This window comes from Ovis canadensis, chromosome 15 (genome assembly GCF_042477335.2).
Source record: "Ovis canadensis isolate MfBH-ARS-UI-01 breed Bighorn chromosome 15, ARS-UI_OviCan_v2, whole genome shotgun sequence".
Taxonomy (NCBI): Eukaryota; Metazoa; Chordata; class Mammalia; order Artiodactyla; family Bovidae; genus Ovis; species Ovis canadensis.
The window spans coordinates 43,236,835-43,262,039 of NC_091259.1; the positions used below are offsets into that span (position 1 = coordinate 43,236,835).

The following is a 25,205-nucleotide window of genomic DNA, read 5'->3' on the forward strand; positions in this document are numbered from 1 at the left end:
ACATGTAGAATTTATCTCATTATCTTAGCTCTACTTTCTTGTGACTTGGATTCATTCTCAGGCAGTATCTCCTCAAGTGGTGGCAAAGATGGCCCAAACAGTGCCAGGCTTACATCCTGTCAGCTTAGCAACCTCAATGATAAGCTTCCTTTCCAAATAGTTCCAGAAATTCTGGCATTAAGTCTGGTTTGGCCACACTTGAATCTTTTGGAGTCGGGGTACCATGGGTTGGGGCTGAGGGATTGGGGGTGGAGTGAGGATGGTCTAGCTCAATTCAAAGTAGATGAAACAAAGACAAATAGTTTCCAAAAAGGAACTTACAAATTCTGCTACCAGAAGGAAGGATGCTGAGCAGGCAAGAGCAGCATAAAAAGTAAAAGATAAAAATTTTTAGTTGAGCTATAATAAAAAGATAAATTCTGATAGAAGGTGCTTAATAAAGCTTCAGATAGGAGACTGTTTTTTTTGTTTGTTTGTTTGTTATTCCTAGATAGTCCTTACTTTATTTTATTTTTAATTTTTATGTTTACTTTAGTTTACTTTACAATACTGTATTGGTTTTGCCATACATTGACATGAATCCACCACGGGTGTACATGTGATCCCAAACATGAATCCCCCTCCCACCTCCCTCCCCACAACATCCCTCTGGGTCATCCCTTTGCACCAGCCCCAAGCATGCTGTATCCTGCATCGGACATAGACTGGTGATTCGATTCTTACATGATAGTATACATGTTTCAATGCCATTCTCCCAAATCATCCCACCCTCTGCCTCCCTCTGAGTCCAAAAGTCCGCTAAACACATCTGTGTCATTTTTGCTGTCTTGCATACAGAGTCATCATTGCCATCTTTCTAAATTCCATATAGAGACTGTATTTTGAATTGGGCTCTGAAGGGCAAGTAGAATTTTTTTAAGGCAGAGTAAAGAAAGGACTTTCTAGGTCACTCATTGGAGAAGCTTGGCAGTGAAAGGAGAAAAAACGAAAGCTACTAGAGTGTAAAGGGAATGTTCAGATATTTGCCCCCTAAGTATGGAGAAAATTTGAACATTTTTATGGTAGAGGAGCAGAAGCAGGTAAAGGAGAAATTAACAGTGCAAAGAGGCAGTCATTGATAAAGAAGGGACATTCAGTCGGGTCAGGATATAAGTGGAGGGGGCCTCCTTAAAAAGGAAAAGGGATTGATTATTCTCTGAGGACATGTAAAGGAAAGTAGTAATGGTGACTACGGAAGTTAAAACAGAAATTTGTTATTAAATACGTAAGTGGCTTCAGTTTTGTTTTCTAAAAGTAAGAAAAGGTTTACCAGTTATCTATTGCTAGGTAACAGACCATTCCAAAATGATTTTGTGCTTTAGCAATTTGACTTGAACTCAGGCTGGGTAGTTTCTTCTGCTGGCCCTAGGTCACTCGTGGTTGTGGTCATCTCAGCTGTGGATGGATGGTCTGTGATGGTGGCTGCACGCACACACTTGTTGGTTGATGCTGGCTGTTACCTGGACCTCTCTTTGTGCTCTCTCATCCTCATGAGCATTCACATGGCAGTGGCTGCACTCGGAAGAAAGAGCTGAAGCCGTCAGCCTAGATGATAGACTTAGATATGAAAGACTTAGGATGGACTTAGAACTCCCACAGTGTCACTTCTTTCACATTCCGTTGGTCAAAGCAAGTCACAAGGCCAGCTCAGATCAAGTAAAGAAATGGACCCCGCCTCTTTATGGGAAGAGTAATAAAGTTGCATTGCAAAACAGATGTGTATATGGAATGGGAGGAATTTCTGCCTGTCCCTCCCCCAACACTTTATTGTGAAAATTTTCACAATAAATGAAGCCAAGTTGAAAGAATTTCAAAGTGAATATCCACATATCTACCCCCTATATTCTACTGTTAACATTTTACTATACCTGCTTTATTATATATTTATCCATCTATCATTCTTCTATCAGTTTATCTTATTTTTTGATGCATTTCAAAATAAATTGTAGATATTAGTTCTTTTCTCTTTAAGTACCTGCTGTGTGTATTTAGCGAGTCAATATTCAGCTTTTTCTTTTGATAAAAGACATTTACATACAATGAAGTGCACAGACGTTAAGTGTACGTCACACCTAGTTTTGTAGCCTGGCAGAGAAGGGGAAAATTTGGGATAGCTTTTCAGTGAAATGTCTCAAATTCAACTATAGTTGTATAGAAGAATTGCAAAAGATATCTTTCTTGAATACCTTTCTTCATATCCTTATTGCTAATAATTTATTCATTTAATATATCTCAACACTTAGGATTTGCATTTGTGTTACAATACTAAAATTTCTCCTTTATTTGAATTTACTTTGGACGGTTCTCTACCTCCTTTCACTAAACATTTATAAGGATATAAACAGGCGCTCTCTTGCTTTATAAATATTCAAACTATGTGTATCTCAAATCAGTGCGTACCTTTTCAGTCGTGTCCAACTCTTTGCAACCCCTGGGACTGAGCCCACCAAGCTCCTCTGTCCCTGGAATTTTCCAGACAAGAATACTGGAGTGGGTTGCCATTTCCTACTCCAGGGGATCTTCTCAACCCAAGGATTGAACCTGCGTCTCCTGCATTGGCAGGCGGATTCTTTACCACCAAGCTACCTTGAATACAACTGAGTGACTAAGCATTCATGCATGCATGAAAAAGTTTTAATAAACTAGTTTATGAATAGTTTAGCAGTTTGAAAAGGAGAAATTTTAGTAACTATTGATTTAACTTCAGATAATCAGAATAGAAGTGTGATCAGAACTATGTGGCAAATTCAGCTGTAATTTAACCTTTGAGTGGAGTATTAGAGCTTCTTACAACCTTAACACTTCGCTTATTATTCTAATCTATGTTACCGTGTACATTTAAAAAATTTCTAGAATATTATAAGCCCTTAGTTTTTCATATGATGATTTGATAAAATAATAGTTAATTTATTTACTAGGTGTTGAATACTTTTATTGCTAATTGGCTTTTGAGCCTTTTTACAAATAGCAAAAGATTGGAATCATTTTGACTTGCTCTTTGCATTCCAGTAAACCCTGTCAGAACTCTTGAAAATATGTGACTAGCACTTAAGCCATTTCATGCCAAGAATTCTGCCAGAAATGCAACTGGTTAATGACACTCATTGTGACAACGGAAGTGAAAGCTGGAGTTCATTTACTGTGTTAGCTTTCCTGATGGTCAGGGAATGGGGTAAAGTCATGTATGTTTAAACATCTCTCTTAACAGTGTATGAGATGTTTTAAAAGTGTTCCTTAACCCAGATTTTCTCCATTTCATTTCATTTCATTTCATGAAATGTAAATTCATTTCATTTCATGAAATTTCATTTCATGTAAATGGCGTGACATCTTAAATCATATGTGAAAGTGAAAGTCGCTCAGTCGTGTCCGACTCCTTGCGGCCCCATGGTCTATATAATCCATAGAATTCTCCAGGCCAGAATACTGGAGTGGGTAGCTGTTTTCTCCAAGGGATCTTCCCAACCCAGGCATTGAACCCAGGTCTCCTGCCTTGCAGGAGGATTCTTTACCAGCTGAACCACAAGGGAAGCCCTAAATCATACGTGCTGGGTTACAAACTAAACAAATTTGTGTTTTAAAAATCTAATGAAGTGTTATATTTATTTTTATGTACAGGTCTTGCTATTTTGGAAACTACAAGAGAAAACTAGATTGGGGAGGTTTGGATTTGTAAGTGGACATGGCTCAGATATCCAGCAACAATGGATTTAAGAAATGCTCATCTTCCCCTCCGGAATCAACAAGAACAAAAGATGTAGGCAAAGAAGAAGCATTACAGATGGAAGCAGAGGCTTTAGCAAAACTGCAAAAGGACAGGCAGGTGACTGATAATCAGAGAGGCTTTGAGTTGTCTAGCAGCACCGGACAAAAAGCACAGGTTTATAATAAACAAGATTATGATCTCATGGTGTTTCCTGAATCAGATACCCAAAAAAGAGCAGTAGATATTGATGTAGAAAAGCTTACCCAAGCTGAACTTGAGAAACTATTGCTGGATGACAGTTTTGAGTCTAGGAAAACACCTATATTGCCAGTTACTCCTGTTCTGAACCCTTCATTATCAGCACAACTGTATCTTAGACCTGCTATTCAGAGAGGACAGTGGCCACCTGGATTATCTGGACCTTCCAGTTACACTTTACCTTCTATTTATCAGTCAACTTACAGTACTAAACAGACTGCATTCCAAAATGGCTTCAACCCAAGAATGCCTACTTTTGCATCCACAGAACCTATATATTTAAGACTTCCAGGACAGTCTCCATATTTTTCATATCCTTTGACATCTGCCACACCCTTTCATCCACAAGGAAGCTTACCTATCTATCGCCCAGTTGTCAGTCCTGACATGGCAAAGCTGTTTGACAAAATAGCTAGCACGTCAGAATTTTTAAAAAATGGAAAAGCAAGGACTGATTTGGAGATAAATTCAAAAACTACAATCAGCAATCTGCAGGTATCTCCAAAGTCTGAAGACATCAGTAAATTTGATTGGTTAGACTTGGATCCTCTAAGTAAGCCTAAGGTGGACAATGTAGAGGTAGAGGACCATGAAGAGGAGAAAAATGTGCCAGATTTGCTAGCAGACGATCCTTGGGATGCTGTTCTTCTTGAGGAGAGATCACCAGCAAGTTGTCACCTTGACAGAAACGTGAATGGAAAATCTCTTTCTGGAGCAACAGTAACAAGAAGCCAGTCTTTAAATATTCGAACAACTCAGCCTACAAAAGTCCAGAGCCAAATATATCAGGTATAGTCTTTTCTTACAAACTTCTCAAACTTAGTATAACACAGAATTCATGTTTGTGTACATAATTTATTAGGTGAAAGAAATATTTTTTTGAGTTTTGTTTTCTTTTATTCTTAAGTACACTGTGCATCTTAGATTGTGTGATAAAGGATTAAATGTGTTTAGGCCAACTGAAAAATTATTTGCTATTGATATCTTTTTCTAGGATTGTGCGTTTTGAAAACCTAAGGATCTGGCTGTTGCTTATAGGTGTTTAAGATAATTTTTATCTGTCTCTCCCTCTCCATTCATTATATGTGGTCCTACTTTCTTTGCTTTAGCACCTTTATTTTTCAGAGTAGATGAGGAATTTTGGTTTTTAACTCCATTATAGAAATTCTAATGTATATTGTTTTATTGTTTTTAACCATGAAGGAATAGAAGAACAGGAGGGAGGAAGGGAGGTGAAAAAGGAAGAAAGGAAGGGAGGCCTCAGAGAGATGGGAGAAAAGCCATTTAAAGGACTCTCTTTAAACACTTATATTGATGCAAGTGAAGAATAGAACTATAATCTATATAGTATATTTGCTGAGTTCATATAGTCTTACTGTCTGGAAGAATTAGATAAGGGTGCATGGAGCAGAATGTCTTCTCTTACAGGAGGGGGCAGTAAGGTTTAGACTTTTCCTTTCCATATATAGTATACCACTGAAGATTTTTATTTTGCTTTTATATCATCTGTGGATTCTAGGAATGTTTAAGCTTCATTCTCACCTTAATATGAATCATATCATTCAGTTAATTAGATCAGCATTTAACTACCATTAAGGCAGTGAGAATCAACTAGGATTTCGGGAAGGAGAAGCAAATTTTGCATGATTTGGATGGGTTTATGTTGAATTGTTGATTTTTAAAAGCCATTTTAGATGTCTGGGGAGAAAACAGTAGATACTAAGGGTTACGAAAAAAGAATGAGGATGTTTTTGGATAACATGATCAGAATCCAGAAAAATCTTAACCAGTGCAGTGTTTTCCAAATACATTTTGACTGCAGCTCACACTGAGAAATATATGTTCTTAATTCTCTTCAGCTTTTCAATACTGCTTGCACATTTAGTAACATAATTTCTTAACACCTTTCAATTTAAAAGTCACAGGTGAATTTAACATTTTAAATTGGAATCATAAGTATAATATCAGACTATTTTTTCTTAATATTCTCTGTTGTCTTTTGTCTTGGTTTTTGTTTTTACAAAGCATCTGTCATTTCCTAAAACATTTGTAAGGAGAAGGGAAGACTAAGCCAAATCAAAAAATGTGGGGAAGGGAGCATATACCTAGGAGTGGAATTGCTGGCTAGTTTATGTTTAACTTTTTGAGAACCAGCAAACTGTTTTCCACAGTGGCTACATCATCCCCTTTCCAACCCCCACAGTATATGAGAGTTCTAGCTTCTTTACATCCTTGTCAACATTTGTTATTTTCCACTTTGGGGGTTTTAATCTTCCTAATGGATGGGAAATGTGAAGTGGCATCTTACTGTAATTTTACCAAGGGAAGATTTCACGCAAAGATGGGCTCGATAAAGGACAGAAATGGTATGGACCTAACAGAAGCAGAAGATATTAAGAAGAGGTGGCAAGAATACACAGAAGAACTGTACAAAAAAGAGCTTCATGACCCAGATAATCACGATGGTGTGATCACTCATCTAGAGCCAGACATCCTGGAATGTGAAGTCAAGTGGGCCTTAGGAAGCATCACTACGAACAAAGCTAGTGGAGGTGATGGAATTCCAGTTGAGCTGTTTCAAATCCTGAAAGATGATGCAGTGAAAGTGCTGCACTCAATATGCCAGCAAGTTTGGAAAACTCAGCAATGGCCACAGGACTGGAAAAGGTCAGTTTTCATTCTAATCCCAAAGAAAGGCAATGCCAAAGAATGCTCAAACTACCGCACAATTGCACTCATCTCACTGCTAGTAAAGTAATGCTCAAAATTCTCCAAGCCAGGCTTCAGCAATACATGAACCATGAACTTCCAGATGTTCAAGCTGGTTTTAGAAAAGGCAGAGGAACCAGAGATCAAATTTCCACCATCCGCTAGATCATGGAAAAAGCAAGAGAGTTCCAGAAAAACATCTATTTCTGCTTTATTGACTATGCCAAAGCCTTTGACTGGGTGGATCACAATAAACTGTGGAAAATTCTTCAAGAGATGGGAATACCAGACCACCTAACCTGCCTCTTGAGGAATCTGTATGCAGGCCAGGAAGCAACAGTTAGAACTGGACATGGAACAACAGACTGGTTCCAAATAGGAAAAGGAGTACGTCAAGGCTGTATATTGTCACCCTGCATATTTAACTTACATGCAGAGTACATCATGAGAAACACTGGACTGGAAGAAACACAAGCTGGAATCAAGATTGCCGGGAGAAATATCAATAACCTCAAATATGCAGATGACACCACCCTTATGGCAGAAAGTGAGGAGGAACTCAAAAGCCTCTTGATGAAAGTGAAAGTGGAGAGTGAAAAAGGTGGCTTAAAGCTCAACAGTCAGAAAACGAAGATCATGGCATCTGATCCCATCACTTCATGGGAAATAGACGGGGAAACAGTGGAAACAGTGTCAGACTTTATTTTTTTGGGCTCCAAAATCACTGCAGATGGTGATTGCAGCCATGAAATTAAAAGACGCTTGCTCCTTGGAAGGAAAGTTATGACCTAGATAGCATATTCAAAAGCAGAGACATTACTTTGCCAAGTAAGGTCCGCCTAGTCAAGGCTATGGTTTTTCCTGTGTTCATGTATGGATGTGAGAGTTGGACTGTGAAGAAGGCTGAGTGCAAATAATTGATGCTTTTGAACTGTAGTGTTGGAGAAGACTCTTGAGAGTCCCTTGAACTGCAAGGAGATCCAACCAATCCATTCTGAAGGAGATCAGCCCTGGGATTTCTTTGGAAAGAATGATGCTAAAGCTGAAACTCCAATACTTTGGCCATCTAATGCAAAGAATTGACTCATTGGAGAAGACTCTGATGCTGGGAGGGATTGGGGGCAGGAGGAGAAGGGGACGACAGAGGATGAGATGGCTGGATGGCATCACTGACTCAATGGACGTGAGTCTGAGTGAACTCCAGGAGTTGGTGATGGACAGGGAGGCCTGGCGTGCTGCGATTCATGGGGTCGCAAAGAGTTGGACACGACTGAGCGACTGAACTGAACTGCCTGATAACTAGTGATGTTGAGTATCTTTTCATACGCTTGTTTGCAGTTTCTTCATCTTTTTTGAAGAAATGTATGTTTAAATCATTTGTCCATTTAAAAAATCGGGTTAAAATAAATAAGTAAATAGAAATCGAGTTGTTCATAGCAGCTTTATTCAGAAGAGCCAGAAGGTGAGACAACCCAGTGTCCATCAGCTGATGAATGGGCAAGCAAAAATGTGTCTGTACAATGGAATATTATTCACCCAAACAAAGGAAACCACATAGATGAACCTTGAAAACATTGTGAATGAAAGAAGCCAGACACAAAAAAACATGTAGATTCAATTTATATGATATGTCCAGAAAACACAAATCCATAGAGGAAGAAAGCAGATTATTGTTTGCTGAGGGATTGAGAGAAAGAAGAAATGAGGAATGAGTAATGGGTACAGGGATTTGGGGGGCAAGTGATGAAAATGTTCTGAAATTAGAACATTGCAGTGTTCTTACCATAATAGTGGTGGTTTACACTCCGTTATGAATGTATTGAGAGCCAACAAATTGTACATTTTTAATTGGTTAATACGGCAGATTTTATGTTCTATGAATTTTCCTCAGGTTTTTTTTTTTTTAAAGAAAGACACTGGTTCCCCGATCCTCCTGTTGTGCTTAGGCCACATTCCTGCTTGATTCATATTTGGGTCAGTGTTCCAGCAGAGAGATCCCTCTCCAACTGTGGATCTCGTTTTTATGGACATAACCGTGATGGCATGTGTTTGACACCGTGTAGGCTGGATTAGGGATATCAGCTGTTTAGCTGCCTAGAACCTGGAGATCTCATGACCTGTGGGAAGCTGCAGGCTCTGCTATCAGGGATAGAGTCTCCTCTGGTCCTCTGTGGAGCTGAGTTTAGACTCAGGCCTCCCATTGGTGGAAGGCAGAACCCCTGTTAGTCCAGGCAACCCAGAGTGAGCATCCAGGTCATTTTCAAATAATGTTCCTGCTTCATGCATCACACTTCATATGTATGTGTTTGCACCTCTACAGTATATGCATTGTAGCCACAGAATAATAGATTATCTTGAATTTGATAAAATATTTATAAATGACTTTGGTTTATTTCTTTTTTACAATCACTGAGACAGTAGAGACTTCCTTAGAATCCTGTGAGATCAGAGCGATCATGCCTATTTCACTGTTGAGGAAACTGAAATGTAAAGAAGTTAAGTAATTATTAATTTTTTCATGTAATAACAACATTGTAATCAGTTAAATGAACTCATTTCAGAGATGTGTAAGATGATAACCATAGTCATCTAGTCTAACCAACTTCATTTCATGGATCCAGAAACTTAGATCCAGAGAATGACTTACCTCCAGTTAATGTCAGTATTTTCTTTTTCAGTTTCTTTGTGACTCAGAACCCATAGCATAGATTGACAGTGCTTTTGCTGCAAAGCATACCTTTCCCAGTTGCCATCTATGGTTTAGACTGGTCATTTCTGGTTCAACTGATGTTTTCTCCACCCTTTCAGGGCTGTGATACTCATTTATGTTCCTTTCATTTTCTCTCTGCATACATCTTTTCCTACTCATTTGTAATTTTTTTCACAGTATCATCTTGATATTTCCCAATTTGGGGTGCTTTCAGAAATCATCTTGCAGGACTGATGAGGACAGGTAGTTTTCTAAAGATAGGTTTCCCCCAGCAAGATCTGTGAGTTCAGATCACATGGGAGTGCAGAGAATTACTAGTCACTCAGACTCTAGGAATTAACTAGGTTTCTGGGCAAGTTTTAGCAGAAACATATTCTTAGATTCTTTAAAGTATAGGGGAAGGGATCAAGGAGTAAGCAGATTGGTTGTGAGAGGCATGAGTCAAAGCCAGGTAAGCAAAAATACCATGACTTGATCAGCTGATCAGTCAGAGATGGGAGGTAGATTATTACAGTTTATGTCAGAGCTTTACTAAATGACACAGTGTCTGAATTGAGGTGGCTTAGGCTTCTTAAGGAGAAGGCAATGGCAACCCACTCCAGTACTCTTGCCTGGAAAATCCCATGGACAGAGGAGCCTGGTAGGCTGTAGTCCATGGGGTCACGAAGAGTCTGACACTTACTGAGCAACTTCACTTTCACTTTTCACTTTCATGCGTTGGAGAAGGAAATGGCAACCCACTCCAGTGTTCTTGCCCGAAGAATCCCATGGATGGTGGAGCCTGGTGGGCTGCCATCTGTGGGGTCGCACAGAGTCAGACACGACTAAAGCGACTTAGCAGCAGCAGTGTCAGGCTTCTTAAAGGAGTCTGACTGTGGCATTGTGAGGTGTTCTATAATTGTTGATCATTCTGTTATGTTCTACTCTGTTAATACTTAACGTTTGACCACCACATTCTAAGAGGGACCAGTGAGAATGTGTCTTGAAAAGAAAAAATTACAATGTTCAGGATCTAGAAGCTGTGCTATTTAAGGAATTGTTGAAAAGATTGGGCATATTTTGCCTGAAGAAGAGAATATTAATTAGAGATAATTCACACTCTGAATCTGAGTTTCTTCATCTTTGATATAAACCTGGTTGGACTAGATGATTTCTGAGATCCTTTCAGGAATAATATTTCAAGTTTAGAAAGTTACCATGTAAAAGAGGAAGTTGAAACTTTTTGTCTTTTAAAGTTTTACATTTTGGACATATGTTCTCAAAACAGTTCAGGAAATAGACTATCTGAAAATCATGATATTCTTGTAAAAAAGATATAATAGTGATGTACTAAATTTTCCAATTTATTGTGTTACATTGTACAAACTAAATAGCTCTTTGTGCTAGATTTTAATAGATAAGTGGTAGCAGGTGCCGAAAGTTAAACTACCTTTTGTAGAAAGCTTAAAATTATACAAATCCTATTTGTTTATATTTTTTTCTGTGAATTGATAAATTCAGTTTAGTTTTAAAATTCATTGTTCCAAAAAGTAGAACAAGGACCAATGGGGAAGAAAACTCAAGGAAGCAGGTTATATAGTAAAATATCAATAACAAAATTTATAAATAGCCATTTATTTGGTAGTGGTTGCTCTCAGGGGGTCAGTGTATAGTTATTGGAGGTCTTCAATCAGAGGTTTAGTGTGAATTTGTTACAAATGCTATAAAAGGTGTTTTGTTAACTCTTTAAGAGTTCATCATTTTGTTTGTGTGCATGAAGATTAAGTTTGGTTTAATTTAGGCCAAAAGGGTAAACAGAATACTAATAGTAAGCTGGCTTTGGAAGTCCGTGGCACAAACATTGACATGGAACTTTTAATTTTCACACACCATTCATTTCTATTCAATAAAAATTTCCCTGAGATTCCTGTTTTTTTACTGTGAAATAAGATTACAGTGCCTGTTCTTTATAATTACTTTATGTACGTAAGTATTCATTTCCTGTAAGAATTTTATGCTTTGTGGTAAAAACTCTGAACGGTGTTTTTCTTCTCACTCAGCAGTCTTACTTCCTATTTCCTTCTAGTGTCTTTTGTTCATAATAATCTAAATACTTTAGTTCAAATTTTTGTTTCATAAAGGAAAAGACATAGTACTTAACACTGTCTTCTGGCAATTTAAATTTAAATCACATTTTTTAGTTAACAGCTGTAAATTTAGCTACTTTGAGTAGATTTCAAAGATTTTAGTAATGAATCAAATTATGTTCATAGAAATGGTTTTGCAAAGTTCTGTGGGTATTGACTAAAAATTGATTATATTAATATTATAAACATTTATATCCTAATTAGCACAATGTCTAACATTAATTTTGAAGATGATGTAAAGTTGAATAAAATGTGGTTTTCCATTGTCTAGTTGTATATAATACAGTATTTGGATAGATTACTGAAGTCTACAAACATTTAAAGAAATTCAGTTAAGGAAATAACCGACTTTGTTCTGAATGGCAGCTGATACATTTATACTTAATGCTTAAAATACGTTTATTGAAAACTTGGTGTTCCATCTAATTTTGGGGGTAAGATGGCATGAATCTGGAACTTGTTTAGATGTAAAGCTTTCCCTTATTCTTATAACTGCTTTATAAAGTATGTATTGGTAAGTTTTCGTGAATTATTTCAAACTTGTATCACTTTCCTTAAACCCTTAATTTACCTTTTCCATTACCTTTTAAGAAAATTGAATTATAGTTGATCTATAACACTGTTAATTCCAGATACACAATATAGTATAGTGATTTGGTATTTCTATACATTATAAAATGATCACCATAATAAGCCTAGTTACCATCTGTCACTAAATAAAGTTATTACAGTATTATCGATAGTATTCCTAATGCTGTCCATTCATCCTCATGACTCATTTAGTAACTAGAAGTTTGTACCTCTTAATTTCCTTCACCTGTCTCACTCCCTGTACCCCATCTGTTCTTTATCTATCTGTCTGTTTTATTGTATTCATTTGTTCATATGTTTTTATATTTCACCTATAAGTGAAATTATATGGTATTTTTCTGACTTATTTCACTTAGTATAATACCTTCTTGTCCACTCATATTGTCCCAAATGGCGAGATATATTTTATGGTTGAGTAACAGTCCATTGTGTGTGCGTGTATCCTGTGCCTTCTTTATCCATTCTTCTGTTAGTGGGCATTTCAGTTGCTTCCATATCTTGGCTGTTGTAAATAATGCTGAAATGAACATAGGGGTGCGTATAACTTATCAAATTACTGTTTTTGGGTTTCTTCGGAAAAATACCACAGAGTGGAATTGTTGAGTCATAGGGTAATTCTATTTTTAATTTTTTGAGGAACCTCTCTGGTAGCTCAGACTGTAAAGAGTCTGCCTGCCGTGCGAGAGACCCAGGTTTGATCCCTGTTTGGGGACGATCCCCTGGAGGAGGAAACAGCAACCCACTCCAGTATTCTTGCCTGGAAAATCCCATGAATGGAGGAGTCTGACAGGCTCTGTCCAGTTCATGGAGTTGCAAAGAGTTGGACATGACTGAGTGACTTCACTTTCCGTATTGTTTTCCATAGGGACTACCGATTCATATTCCTACCAATAGTCCAGTAGAGTGCCCTTTTCATCACCAACACTTGTTATTTGTTATTTTTTGACAATAGCCATTCTTACAGGTATGACACGATACCTCATTGTGGCTTTGATTTGCATTCCCCGATGATTAGCAATGTTGAGCATCTTTTCATGTGTCTATTGGCCACTGTATATCGCCTTTCAAAAAATGTTCATTTTTAAAATCAGGTTGTTTGTTTTTTGATAGAGTTGTATGAGTTCTTTGTATATTTTGAGTATTAGCCCCTTATTGGATGTATCATTTACAAATATCTTCTCCCATTCAGTAGACCACCTGTTCATTTTGTTGGTGTTTCCTTTGCTATACAAAAAATATTGCTAAGATTAATGTCAGAGAGCATACTGCCTGTTTTCTTCCTGGAATTTTATGGTTTCACGTCTTACATTTAAGTCTTTAATTCATTTTGAATTTATTTTTCTATATGGTATGAGAAAGTCCAGTTTGATTCTTTTTTTCCTGTAGCTGTCCAGTTTTCTCAGCACAATTTATTGAAGAGTCTATCTTTTCCCTATTGTATGTCCTTGCCTCCTTTGTCATGGATTAATTCACTGTGTAAGTGTGGGTTTATTTCTGGGCTGTCTTTTCTGGTCCATTAACTGATGTGTCTGTCTTTGTGCTAGTACCATACTGTTTTGGTTCCTGTAGCTTTGTTGGGTGGTTTGAAAGCAGGGAGCATGATACCTCCAGCTTTGTTCTTCTTTCTCAAAATTGTTTTGACTGTTGCAGGGTTTTTTGTGTTTCCATACACACTTTAGAATTGTTTGTTTTAGTTCTGTAAAGAATGCTGTTGTTTGTTTGTGGGATTTTTTTGGCTGCATGGCATATGGGATCTTAGTTCCCCAACCAGGGATTGAACCCATGCTCCCTGCAGTGGTAATGTGGAGTCTTAACCACAGGAGAAGTCCCACCATTGGTATTTTGGTAAGGATTGTGTTGAATCTATAGATTGCTTTGGGTAATAAGGTCATTTTAACAATATTAATTCTTCAGTCCATGAGCACAGTATATCTTTCCATTTGTGTTGTCTTCACTTTCCTTCATCAGTGTCTTACAGTTTTCTAAGTACAGGTCTTATACCTGTATCAGTTAAATTTGTTCATCAGTATTTTGTTATTTTTGATGCAGTTGTAAATGGGATTGTTTTATTAATTTCTCATTGTGTTAGTTTTTGTGTATAGAAATACAACAGACTTCTATATATTAATTTTATATCCTGCAAAATTCATTTGTATCCTACTGAAATCATTTATTAGTTCCAGTAGTTTTCTGATAACATCTTTAGGAATTGTTCATATCATGTCATCTGCAAACAGTGACAGTTTTACTTCTTCCTTTCCAAATTGGATTTCTTTTCTTTTTCTTGTCTGATTGTTGTGGCTAGGACTTCCAGTTACTTAGGTTTTTTTTCTTTTTTCTTTTTTTATATAGTGAGGTCAAGGTTATTCTTAGTATGCACTTGTCCACCTCAGATTTATTTGCCTCTTCTTTCTGGTTTGGAGGGAAGAGATAGAGTTTCCTTCTCTTTTCTCAAATGTAACTCATCTCTCTTTTCTTGTTCTTGTCTCCCCAAAGTATTTTTCCACCATTATTCTTTAAAGAGGAATTTGTACTTACTGTTTTTCCAGTTCCTCACCATCCTCTCTTGTTCCTATCATATTGCAGAAAGTTGTTCCTAGGAGTATGAATACTAATTTTCAGTACAGTGATCATACTTACTGTCCAGCCTTGTTGCCTCATTTGCAGCAATGTACCATATTTTTTTCTTGAAACTTCTTCCATTGCCCTGGTTAAATCTACTTCCTAGTTTTCTTCCTATAATCTGTGACTTCTTTTACTTGTCTAGCTTCTAAACATTGGTATTCCCCCAAGGTTTTGTTCTTGGCTGTCTTTAATATATCTTATTTGTTCTCTTTTAGTCTGTACTTTATTCTTGAGGCTCTGAGATAGATACAGAGTTTGAAAGCTACTAGTCCAGATTACTTGGCAGCCTTTATAATCACATGAGCTAATTTCTTATAATAAATCTCTCTTTCTCCATTCTTATGTGTATAAAGAGATGTCCCATCTTGATGCCCAGTAAGTATAATTGCTTATGTATCCCTCAGCCTCCTAAAGAAACTGTCTCCTATTGGTGGAAATTGAACCCAGAATCCTTTGGTTTGCCTTGGTGATCCTGATGGTTGCTGACAGTAATTAGCAGAGAGAAATTTCCTTGAAGAAAATTGCAGAAATTGTATGATTCTCAATTCAATATGTTTAACTCTGGAATATAAATTTGTAATAGAATATTTCTAGATGATTACCAAACATCCATATGGATTTCCAAACCCAGAATATTTACTAGAGAACTCAGTATCTTCCCCCACAAACCTTTCTTTGTTTCATATATTGGGTAATGACACTAGCCATTTTTCTTACTATCATTTGCCTCTTTCATTCATAGAAAAACACTTAAGGACAAAATGTGTGGATTACAAATAATGACCATTCTTAGATCTCATCCTTAAAGAACTCGAGTTAGAAGGGGAGACAAGATGTATGTATATAAGTGGAGTATGAAAGCCTTGAATGCTGCATAAAAGTTTGTGCAAGACCATTGAAGAAAAGAGATGATTGATGCTTAAGTTGTTTGCAGTTTGAGGAAGGAATTGGGAGCAAGAGTTGAGGGAGTAGGTGTGAAATTGAAAAAAAAATTTTTTGGTTTCAGACAGAGTGAAGAAAAACAAGAAAATGATGACATTGATGTACAGATGAAATCATTGGGAGCCCAGGTGTTTTTTACTTTGTGGACAGAACATTGAGTTAATTTTCCAGATCTATTATTACCTTAATGTATGACTAGATAATTGATTATTATAATCTGGTTTTGCCACTGTCAATTGAAACTCATAATCTGCTTGAAAGGAAGGAACTAATACATGAAAGGCACTGTAAAAATAATTTTTTGATTTAAAAAAAGCATCTGCTGCTGCTAAGTCGCTTCAGTCGTGTCCGACTCTGTGCGACCCCATAGACGGCAGCCCACCAGGCTCCCCTGTCCCTGGGATTCTCCAGGCAAGAACACTGGAGTGGGTTGCCATTTCCTTCTCCAATGCATGAAAGTGAAAAGTGAAAGTGAAGTCGCTCAGTCGTATCGGACTCTTAGCGACCCCATGGACTGCAGCAGGCTCCTCTGTCCATGGGATTTTACAGGCAGGAGTACTGGAGTGGGGTGCCATTGCCTTCTCTGAAAAAAAAAAGCATCTAGGAATGCCATTAAGGAGATTCAAAATCTTTTAATAGGTGGAATATGAAAAACAGAGATAAGAAAAGATAGTTATAGGTCAACAAAAATACATTAAAAAAATAGCATTGCTGTACTAAGGTCTCAATGCTGTCTTTCTCTCATTTTTTTGTTTAAAATATTTATTTATTTGGCTGTGCTGGGTCTAAGATGTGGCACTCGGGATCTCTAGTTGCAGCATGTGGGATCTAGCTCCCCAACCAGGCCCCCTGCATTGGGAACACAGAGTCTTAGCCACTGGGAAGTCCCTCTCTCCTGTTTTAGAGGGTTTTTATTTTTTAGGAGACTTTGTTGTGAGGTGATTAAGCTAGGTAGTGATTAAGGTAGGTTGCCTAGGTTGAAATATTAACATTTTTTCAGTCCTGTGACCTTGTTGCCTCTCTAACTTCTCTGTGCCTCATTTTTTAATGTGTAAAATGGGCATAATAGTCATGTTACACATCTACTAGAACTTTGTGAAAAATAAATAATACATACATATGTACATAAATGACTGAGTTTCTCACAGCAGAATGTGGCATGTAAGAAATGCTCAGTAATTGCTAGATATTTTTGTGTGTGGCATCTCACTGTATTTTAGGTATTATAATAATCATAAGACTTATTTTATAGAATATATTACTTATGAAAATTACTGCTATTTTAGGAAATCATTGAAGGAACTAGTGCCTTATAATTTTTCAGTGTTTTATGATCACTATGGCAAATTCACTGGTTATATGAAAGTAACTTTCAGCTTGTTTTTAGTGGGAACAAAACATTTAACAAATTAAACCAATGGTTAAGTGCCTTTTGAATTGGATATAAAGTTTTACAAAAATACGAAATTCAAATTAAATTTGATTCTTGTATTCAAGGAGCTTTCATATTAGGACAAATATAAAACAGGATGTAATGATATGGTATTTGGTTCAGACTAAGTACTTAGAAATGTTAGGAGGGAAGAAATGCTAAATTCTTATAGAAGACAGTGTAGATGAAGTGGCATTCCACTGGGCCTTAAAAAATTACTGGATCTTGGACTTGTGCTGTGCGGGAAAGTTAGGAGGAAGCTTTGAAGACAAACAGCAAGGATTTAGAGGCAAGAAAATTCAGTTTGTACTTTATAGGAACAGGATATGATTCAGGTTCACTTGGATATAATATTCATTTGGGAAGTTCTGGGAAATACAACTGGATTAGATTGTGGCAGACTTGGAGTGGCAAGCCTGAGGCTTTGTTTAGAAATGCATTTTTCTAACCTGCAGAAAATATTTATATATTTGTTCTCTAATCTTGTTTGTTATATCATCTCTTACATCTAAGTAGGATAGTATTTTGAATGTTAGAAAGAAAATTAAGTCTCTGTATAACAAAAAAATAAGACAATTTTCTTTAAAACAACAAACATTTATTTATTTATTTTTGGCCGTGCTGGGTCTTCGGTGCTCTTTGGGCTTTTCTCTAATTGCAGGGAGTAGGGGCTCCCCTCTAGTTGCAGTGCACAGACTTCTCATTGCAGTGGCTTCTCTGGAGCATGGGCTCTAGGGTGCGCGGGCTTCAGTAACTGTGGCCCCTGGGCTCTTGAGCACAGGCTCAGTAGTTGTGGTGCATGGGCTTATTTGTTCTCAGGCATGTGGGATCTTCCTGGACCAGGGATCAAGGCGGATTGTTTACTACTGAGCCACCAGGGAAGCCGGACATTTAAACCATAGTGTTTCTCCGTAATAGAGTATTAAACGTCTAGAAATATAAAAATCCATTTTAGAATAGTATGGTCTGTTTGCTATAATACTTTTTTTTGTAACACAAATTAACTTCTGTAACTGGTACCTATGGGATTGATGTCAGAATAATGGGGAGGTAGCATTTGTTTTAAAATCATCTCTCCCAGCATATTAATACTTCAAAGCAGTCAAGAACAAACTCTCTCATAGTTAAAGGGAAAGCCTTAGTAATTCAAGAAAATACTAGAAAAACACTGAAAGTTCCACAGAAGTAAAAAATGGTGGCTTCAAGAACAGTTCCACATTCCACAGGGTTAAGCATTCTGGTGAAGCAGTGAGTGTAGACAGAGAAGCTGTAAAGACATTTCTTTTTGCATTAAGAACTTTGGTGAAGAAGTCTACATTCTGGATTGTATTTTTAACTTCATTGAAATTCTGCTCTTCAGAATGCATATAACAAAGTAGGAAGCAGGAGCTCCTGGATTTAAAGAGGCCTCAAAGAGTAGAAGATCATAATTCTAGGTGCAAATTTAGTAGAGATATAACCGTGCTAGTATTTTTTTAAGGACTTCTTATTGTTTTAGGTAGGACTTTGATTACACTGACTTTGAGTAGTCTGCCTTTATTTTTATCCATGAACTCTGTTATTTGTTGTAGCAGCTTTTCTAGAACTCCAGGCTGGTCACTTCACCATGTATATATCATATTATAGCAGAAAAGGCTCTGCCATGTTTTAAAAGCAGTAAATTAATAAAGGAATTGTTGCCCTGAATTTTCAGTTTAATTATCTGACAAAGCCTTGTGTTCTATCGTTACTGAAATCCACCACAACTCTTGAAATTTATACATGGTGTTCTCCTTCACTCAATTTCAAGTTGAGAATGTTCCCATTCTAATTTTAAGGGAAATTTACATTTGAAATTTGTGCTAAGTCAAGTATTTTTATGTAGTAAGTCAAAACACCTCTAAATGGACTCTGCTGTTTGACTATGCTTGGGTAGTGAATTTTTGTCCTTAAACGTTTTTGATCAGAAATTTGATCATAGAAATTTTTGTCAGACGTAAATTTAACTTTTGAAACAGTCAGGATGTTTGTACAAGTTTATTAACATAGAAAATACCAACTCACTCATAAAACTCATTCTTTATTAGAGGAGTCTCAGTTTCTCTTCCTTTTCATAAGACAGAGTGTAGACCTTTAATTTCATTTAGCTCTTGACCTTCTGAAGTATTCATTTCTGAAAGATTTTGAATGGAAATGTATTTAGCATTCCATTCTTACTGACCAATACTAAGTACAGCCTATTTCTACTTTTGAACAAGTAAAACCAATGAACTTTTAAATAAGGCTTAGTTGGCATTGCTTTTATAGGGATAGAAATCCATACTTTAAATTTTGTTACTGATATGGTTTATTTAACCTCCATATTTTTTGTACATATTTTCATAAAAATGTGTTTGTGCTACATTGCTATTTAGTATTTTGTTTCAAATAAAACACTTTTTTTTTCATTACAGAAAGATCCAAATGGGACCAGTACTTTGCCAACTGAAAGTTCTCTTCTACAAGAAATTGAAGTACAGAGTGAGGAAGTAGCAGCTTTTTGTCAATCAATTACAAAGTAAGACATTTTTCTTTATAAATTAAAGGTTATTCTTATTAAATAAGTTTTAAAAATTTAACTTCAAAACCAGCTTAGTGCTAAAAATTCTAAAATTTTAAAATATTTTCTCTCTGTCGCTAAAACATCAAGACAGTTAATTGGTATGTTAACACAAACTACACTTGAACCTGTTAAGTTTCTGAGTATTTAGAAGGGAAAATTAAGGTCAGTCAGTAGACTTCTGATACTATATTGCTGAGGGAAAATATGGCTTAAATGTAGAAGTTTCTTTAGAATTAGAAAATGCCTTTTTTGTTGTTGTTGTTACAAGGAGACTTAATTTTGCTGTGAACTTTCTAGCATTCAAAATACTGTCCTATTTAGATGTAAAAGATGCTATAATAAGCAAGATTAGAGAAGCAAACTTATTTTCTGAAGGTTATAAAATTGCCTTTCTGAAATGTTCTTTTAATCTTAAATGTGTCCAGTGTTCTTAGTATATGAAGAAACTGAGACTTGGAGAAGTTACCTGCTAAAGTCCACGTTGCTCAGCTAGTCATAACAGAGCCAGGTCTCCATCCTCTGGTTCAGTGTGTTTTCTTTCCATTATATTACTATATTAGTCAGTGCAAGAAACCCACCTTAAACTAGCATAAATCGAGAAAGGTTATGTATTGATTCACAAACCCATATAGTAGAAAGGGGATGGGGCAGAGCTCAGTGACAGCAAGATCCAGGAATTCACACACTGTAGTTGATGCCTCCTCTCTTTGGACTTTGCTTCCTCCCTTTTCTCCCCCTGCCCTTTCACCATGCTTGTTTACTTCTATTACAGATGGGGTTTTGAAGCCACTGATAGCTTAGACTTGGTATTCCAGTGGTCTTGCTGGCAGAAAGGAAAGAGTCCTTTCCGCCAGCACCAGATATTAAAATCCCACAGAAGGAAAGAGTGGACAACAGACATTGCAGCCAACAGGGTGAGATCTGTTATCAGAAGAAGGAAAAGTAGATCACTCCTGGAAGATTTATTCTTTTTTTTTTTTTTTTAATTTATTTTGAATTGAAGTATAGCCAGTTAACAATGTTGTGATAGTTTCCAATGAACAGCAAAGGGACTCTGTCATATATATACATTCTCCCTCAAACTCCCCTCCCATCCAGGATGCCACATAACATTGAGCAGAGTTCCATGGGCTATACAGTAGGTCCTTGTTGGTCATCCATTTTAAATATAGCACTGTGTACATATCCATCCCAAAGTCTGTCCTGTCCTCTCCTTCCCTTCTGGCAACTGTAAGCTTGTTCTCAGTCTGTAAGTCTGTTTCTGTTTTGTACGTAAGTTCATTTGTATTGTTTCTTTTTACATTCCACATATAAGGGATGCCATATATTTCTCCTTTAACTTACTTCACTCAGAATGACACTCTCTGAGTCCATCCATGTTGCTGCAGATGGTGTTATTTCATTCTTATTAATGGCTGAGTAATACTCCATTGTATATATGTACCATATCTTCTTTAGCCATTCCTCTGATGGACATTTAGATTGCTTCTGAGTGATTTATTTTGAATCCAGTATTTTCCCATTGTGGTTTAAGCAAAGCAGAGTTTGGAGTTCCTAGATCATTTTTGAGTGTATTCATCATTTTTATTATAAGGGGCTTATTAATATTAAACTAGACTTTCTAGACTATTGGTAATGTTTGATTACAGTTCTGTCTTTCCTATGTATCACTTTCTAACCAACATTCTTTTTTCTTCAGAATACCTTAAGGGAGAAAGAAGAATATCAGTAGAGTCACTGTTTCTTTCCTGTGCAAAGGTTACTCTTAACTGGATTTTTTAAACTCACATTTTTCAGTAGACATTTAAAATAGACATTCGGTGACTTAGAATGCAAATTGCATGTATCAGAAATTACCTATGCCTTTATGCCACATATACATACCATTATGTGTGTGTGGTTAAGAATTTGGAAATAATCTTTTAATGGTTTGAAATTAATCTGATAAATGTTCATCCAGTTCCTTTAATTTTCTCTCCACACAAGCCCTATTAGACTGTGTTGAGTGACTATTGCATTTAAATTTTGCATGTTGAGAAATTAGGCTTTCTGTGATCTGCCTTTTTTTTCTGCGTTTGAATCTTATTGTTATTTACATAAACTCTGCCACTAAGCTGATCTTTTTTATTTACATGTATATGCACACACACAAACACAAATGGCTTATGAATATTAAAACCTCAGATGAATTAGAATGTTATTTCTGTTAGTTAGAGTGGGATTGTAACAAATATTTCACAGAAAAGGCAGAGGTGTTTTGAAGTTATGTTCTAGAAAATTCTCTATTCCCTCTTGACCTTGGAGATTAGAGTCAGATATCACTTGAAATTAATGGCACTTTCTATTTTTTCCAATATGCAAATTTTAAAAATGAGTATTTATGCTCTTAGTTAACTCCGTATTTTTTTGAAATCTCCTAAAATGATTACTTTGATTCAACTGTGATATTAGTGTGAAATTGTCACTATGGTATTTGTTTTTAGTTAAGCCTACTACAAATAGAATTTAGTGCCAGTTCTAGGCCTTGTTTTTTTTGCTCCTGTGAAATTAGGGAGTTGGATTAGTGATCTCCAGGATTCAGGACATTGCATTTTTAAAATTTTTATTTCTTGTTTTCTTGACTTTCACACTCATCATAACTGACGGAGCTTGCTGTGTCTACCAGTTACTTAGGTCTCCCGGGAAAGCACTGAGAAGAATGTTAGATACCCGTGGGAATTTTTGCTGCTTCATTTCTGGTCTTCTAGGACAAGATGAGTACTATTCTTTACACTTGCCATTCTGAGTAGCCTGTAGTTTCCTTTCTTCATTTATGGTTCCTATCTGATACTTACAATCTGAAAAGTGTTTTGAACCCGAGGAATCAAGGACTTTATCTCTGCGTTTAGTTTATTTTATTCTAAATAATGCTGACTCAACTTTCTTATAAAGTAATATCAATTTAATTGAAAACCCTCACTTTTATATTTACCTTTTAAAACCATCATTTTTATGTCTTCTGTCTTTCTGGTTTGGCTCTGTCTATATGTAACCTTAACTTGATAGCACATACTATGAAATAAACCATAAAGGATTTTGGTATTTGCATAAAGATAATTAATTTCCTGAGCTATAGAGCCACATTAAGCAAACAAAGCCATTGCTTTGGTGATGATAGGGAAACGGACCCTGAATATTCATTGGAAGGACTGATATTAAAGCTCCAATATGTTGACCACCTGATGCAAACAGCTGTTTCATTGGAAAAGACCCTGATGCTGGGAAAGATAAGGGCAGGAGGAGAAGGGGGCAGCAGAGGATGAGATGGTTGGATGGCATCACTGACTCAGTGGACATGAGTTTGAGTAAACTCCAGGAGATAGTGAAGAACAGGAAAGCCTGGTGTGCTGCAGTCCATGGGGTTGCAAAGAGTTGGACACAATTTAGCGACTGAACCAGGGAAATGGATGGTTTAAAGAAAATGAAAATTAGTATTAAAAAATGCTCTTTGTAGGTAATTACTTAAGAACATCAAACTACAATGTGTGGTTTAGAGTATTCATAAAATACTTTATCTAGTCTATTATATATAAAGTGAAAATTTACTCAGCAATTATCAGTTTACTAATTGATAATTAGTAATCTTCTTTTGTATATTTAAAAGTTCAGTTACAAACAGAACAAAAGAAGCCACAACTTGAAGCAGTCTGTTACCATCTTAGTTTTTTCTCAGTTCTTTTCTTTTTTCTAAGATTTCTTTGTTTATTTCTGGTCCTCATTGCTGCCTTGGGCTTTCTCTAGTTTCAGGTGGAGGCTACTCTTTGTTGCCGTGCGTGCGTAGACTTCTCATTGTAATGGCTTCTCTTGCTGTGGAGCACAGGCTCTAGCGCGTGCAGGCTTCAGGCTTCAACAGTTGGAGCACATGGGCTCTAGAGCACAGGCTCAGTAGTTGTGGCACATGAGCTTAGTTGCTCTGAGGCATGTGGGATATTCCCAGTTCAGGGATTAAACCCATGTCTTCTGCATTGGCAGGTGGATTCTTTACCTCTGGGCCACCAGGAAAGCCCCAAGTGCAACTTTTATCACTATAATTTTTGTTCAGTAAATTCTTGTTTTCTGAGTTATAAGGAATTTCTGATTTTTCTTTTATCATCCTTAATGGTTTCTGAAAATTGAAGGCTTCCTTGGATATAAAGTTGTTTTTTTTTTTTTTTTTTTTACCCTTTCATGTATAAGTTAGCGGGAGAAGGCAATGGCACCCCACTCCAGTACTCTTGCCTGGAAAATCCCATGGACAGAGGAGCCTGGTAGGCTCCAGTTCATAGGGTCGCTAAGAGTTGGACTCGACTGAGAGACTTCACTTTCACTTTTCACTTTCATGTTTTGGAGAAGGAAATGGCAACCCACTCCAGTGTTCTTGCCTGGAGAATCCCAGGGATGGCGGAGCCTGGTGGGCTGCTGTCTGTGGGGTTGCACAGAGTCGGACACGACTGAAGCGACTTAGCAGCATATTAGTTAGCTATGGATTTGCTGTGAGTATCTTATTTCATATTGTAGGAAATGAGAATACCAAATATGTGAGAAAAATCTTAGGCTAGATCCTATGAAGGTTTTGTCATGTTGCAGGGGCACGTGTTGCTTGACAACAAGCAAATATTTGAAGATAGCCTGTCCACATCTAAAGGTGCATTTCCAATATCAATTTAAGTTTATTACTTTGTTACCTTTTTTTCAATTATATTTCTTTTTAATATTGGATCCTTTGTGGCACTTAAGATGACAGTGCAGAAACCAGATTTATTTATTCACTCATTCATTCATTCAACAAGATTTTTATAGCACTGACCATGTACTAGACAGTATTCTGAATGTCCTTAAAAACTTAATTTACATAATTCTCACAACAAACCCATGAAGTTAGTATTATCCCCAGTTTATAGAAGAGGAAACTGAAGCAACAAGGTGATTTGTAACTTAAGATTACACAGCTAGTAAGTAGTAAAATCAGGATTTCAAGTTGGGTAGACTGACTATAGAAACTGTGCACGACTATAGAAGCTGTGCAACTTACACTTGTTGCCTCTTCAGAACCTTTCTTACTGTCAACTCAGACTATTTTAGTCTGTTCCAATCACTTGATTATTTTAATCTCTACATGGTAGTGAATAGATAAAACTTGCAGCATTCATTCCATTTACAGCCCTATGAAAAGATGTGAGGATTGGAACTTGTCCTCTAACTTCCAGAAGAAAGTCAGTTAAAGGAAGTCCACAAGTTTAAAGAGGCATCAAATCCTCCTTTGTCTTCAGATAGTAGAAGGGCTATCTGGAGATGAGCTGTACACCTGGCTCATATATTTAAACTATTTTGCTACTATTTTGCTACTGTGAATACCAAGAATACTTCACAGTCAATTTTTTGCCATTCCCTATTCACTTTGAGGGAATAAAGCCCTCATAGCACAGTAAAAACTGATTGCCTATGTTTTTCTATCATGCTAAACAACC

General features: G+C 36.7%; 1 protein-coding gene across 2 annotated transcripts in view; it reads left to right on the forward strand.

Annotated features, from left to right (window-relative positions):
• PIK3C2A (phosphatidylinositol-4-phosphate 3-kinase catalytic subunit type 2 alpha) overlaps nt 1–25,205 on the forward strand; it is a 114,145-nt gene that overhangs the window by 31,594 nt on the left and 57,346 nt on the right. For both annotated transcript variants that reach the window (XR_011445942.1, XM_069554235.1), the window contains exons 2-3: nt 3,658–4,792; nt 19,571–19,674. Coding sequence is in view for 1 of the 2 variants with exons in the window: in XM_069554235.1 (XP_069410336.1) it covers nt 3,722–4,792; nt 19,571–19,674 (1,175 nt within the window). In the remaining variant the exon portion in view is untranslated. The remainder of the gene's footprint in view (nt 1–3,657; nt 4,793–19,570; nt 19,675–25,205) is intronic.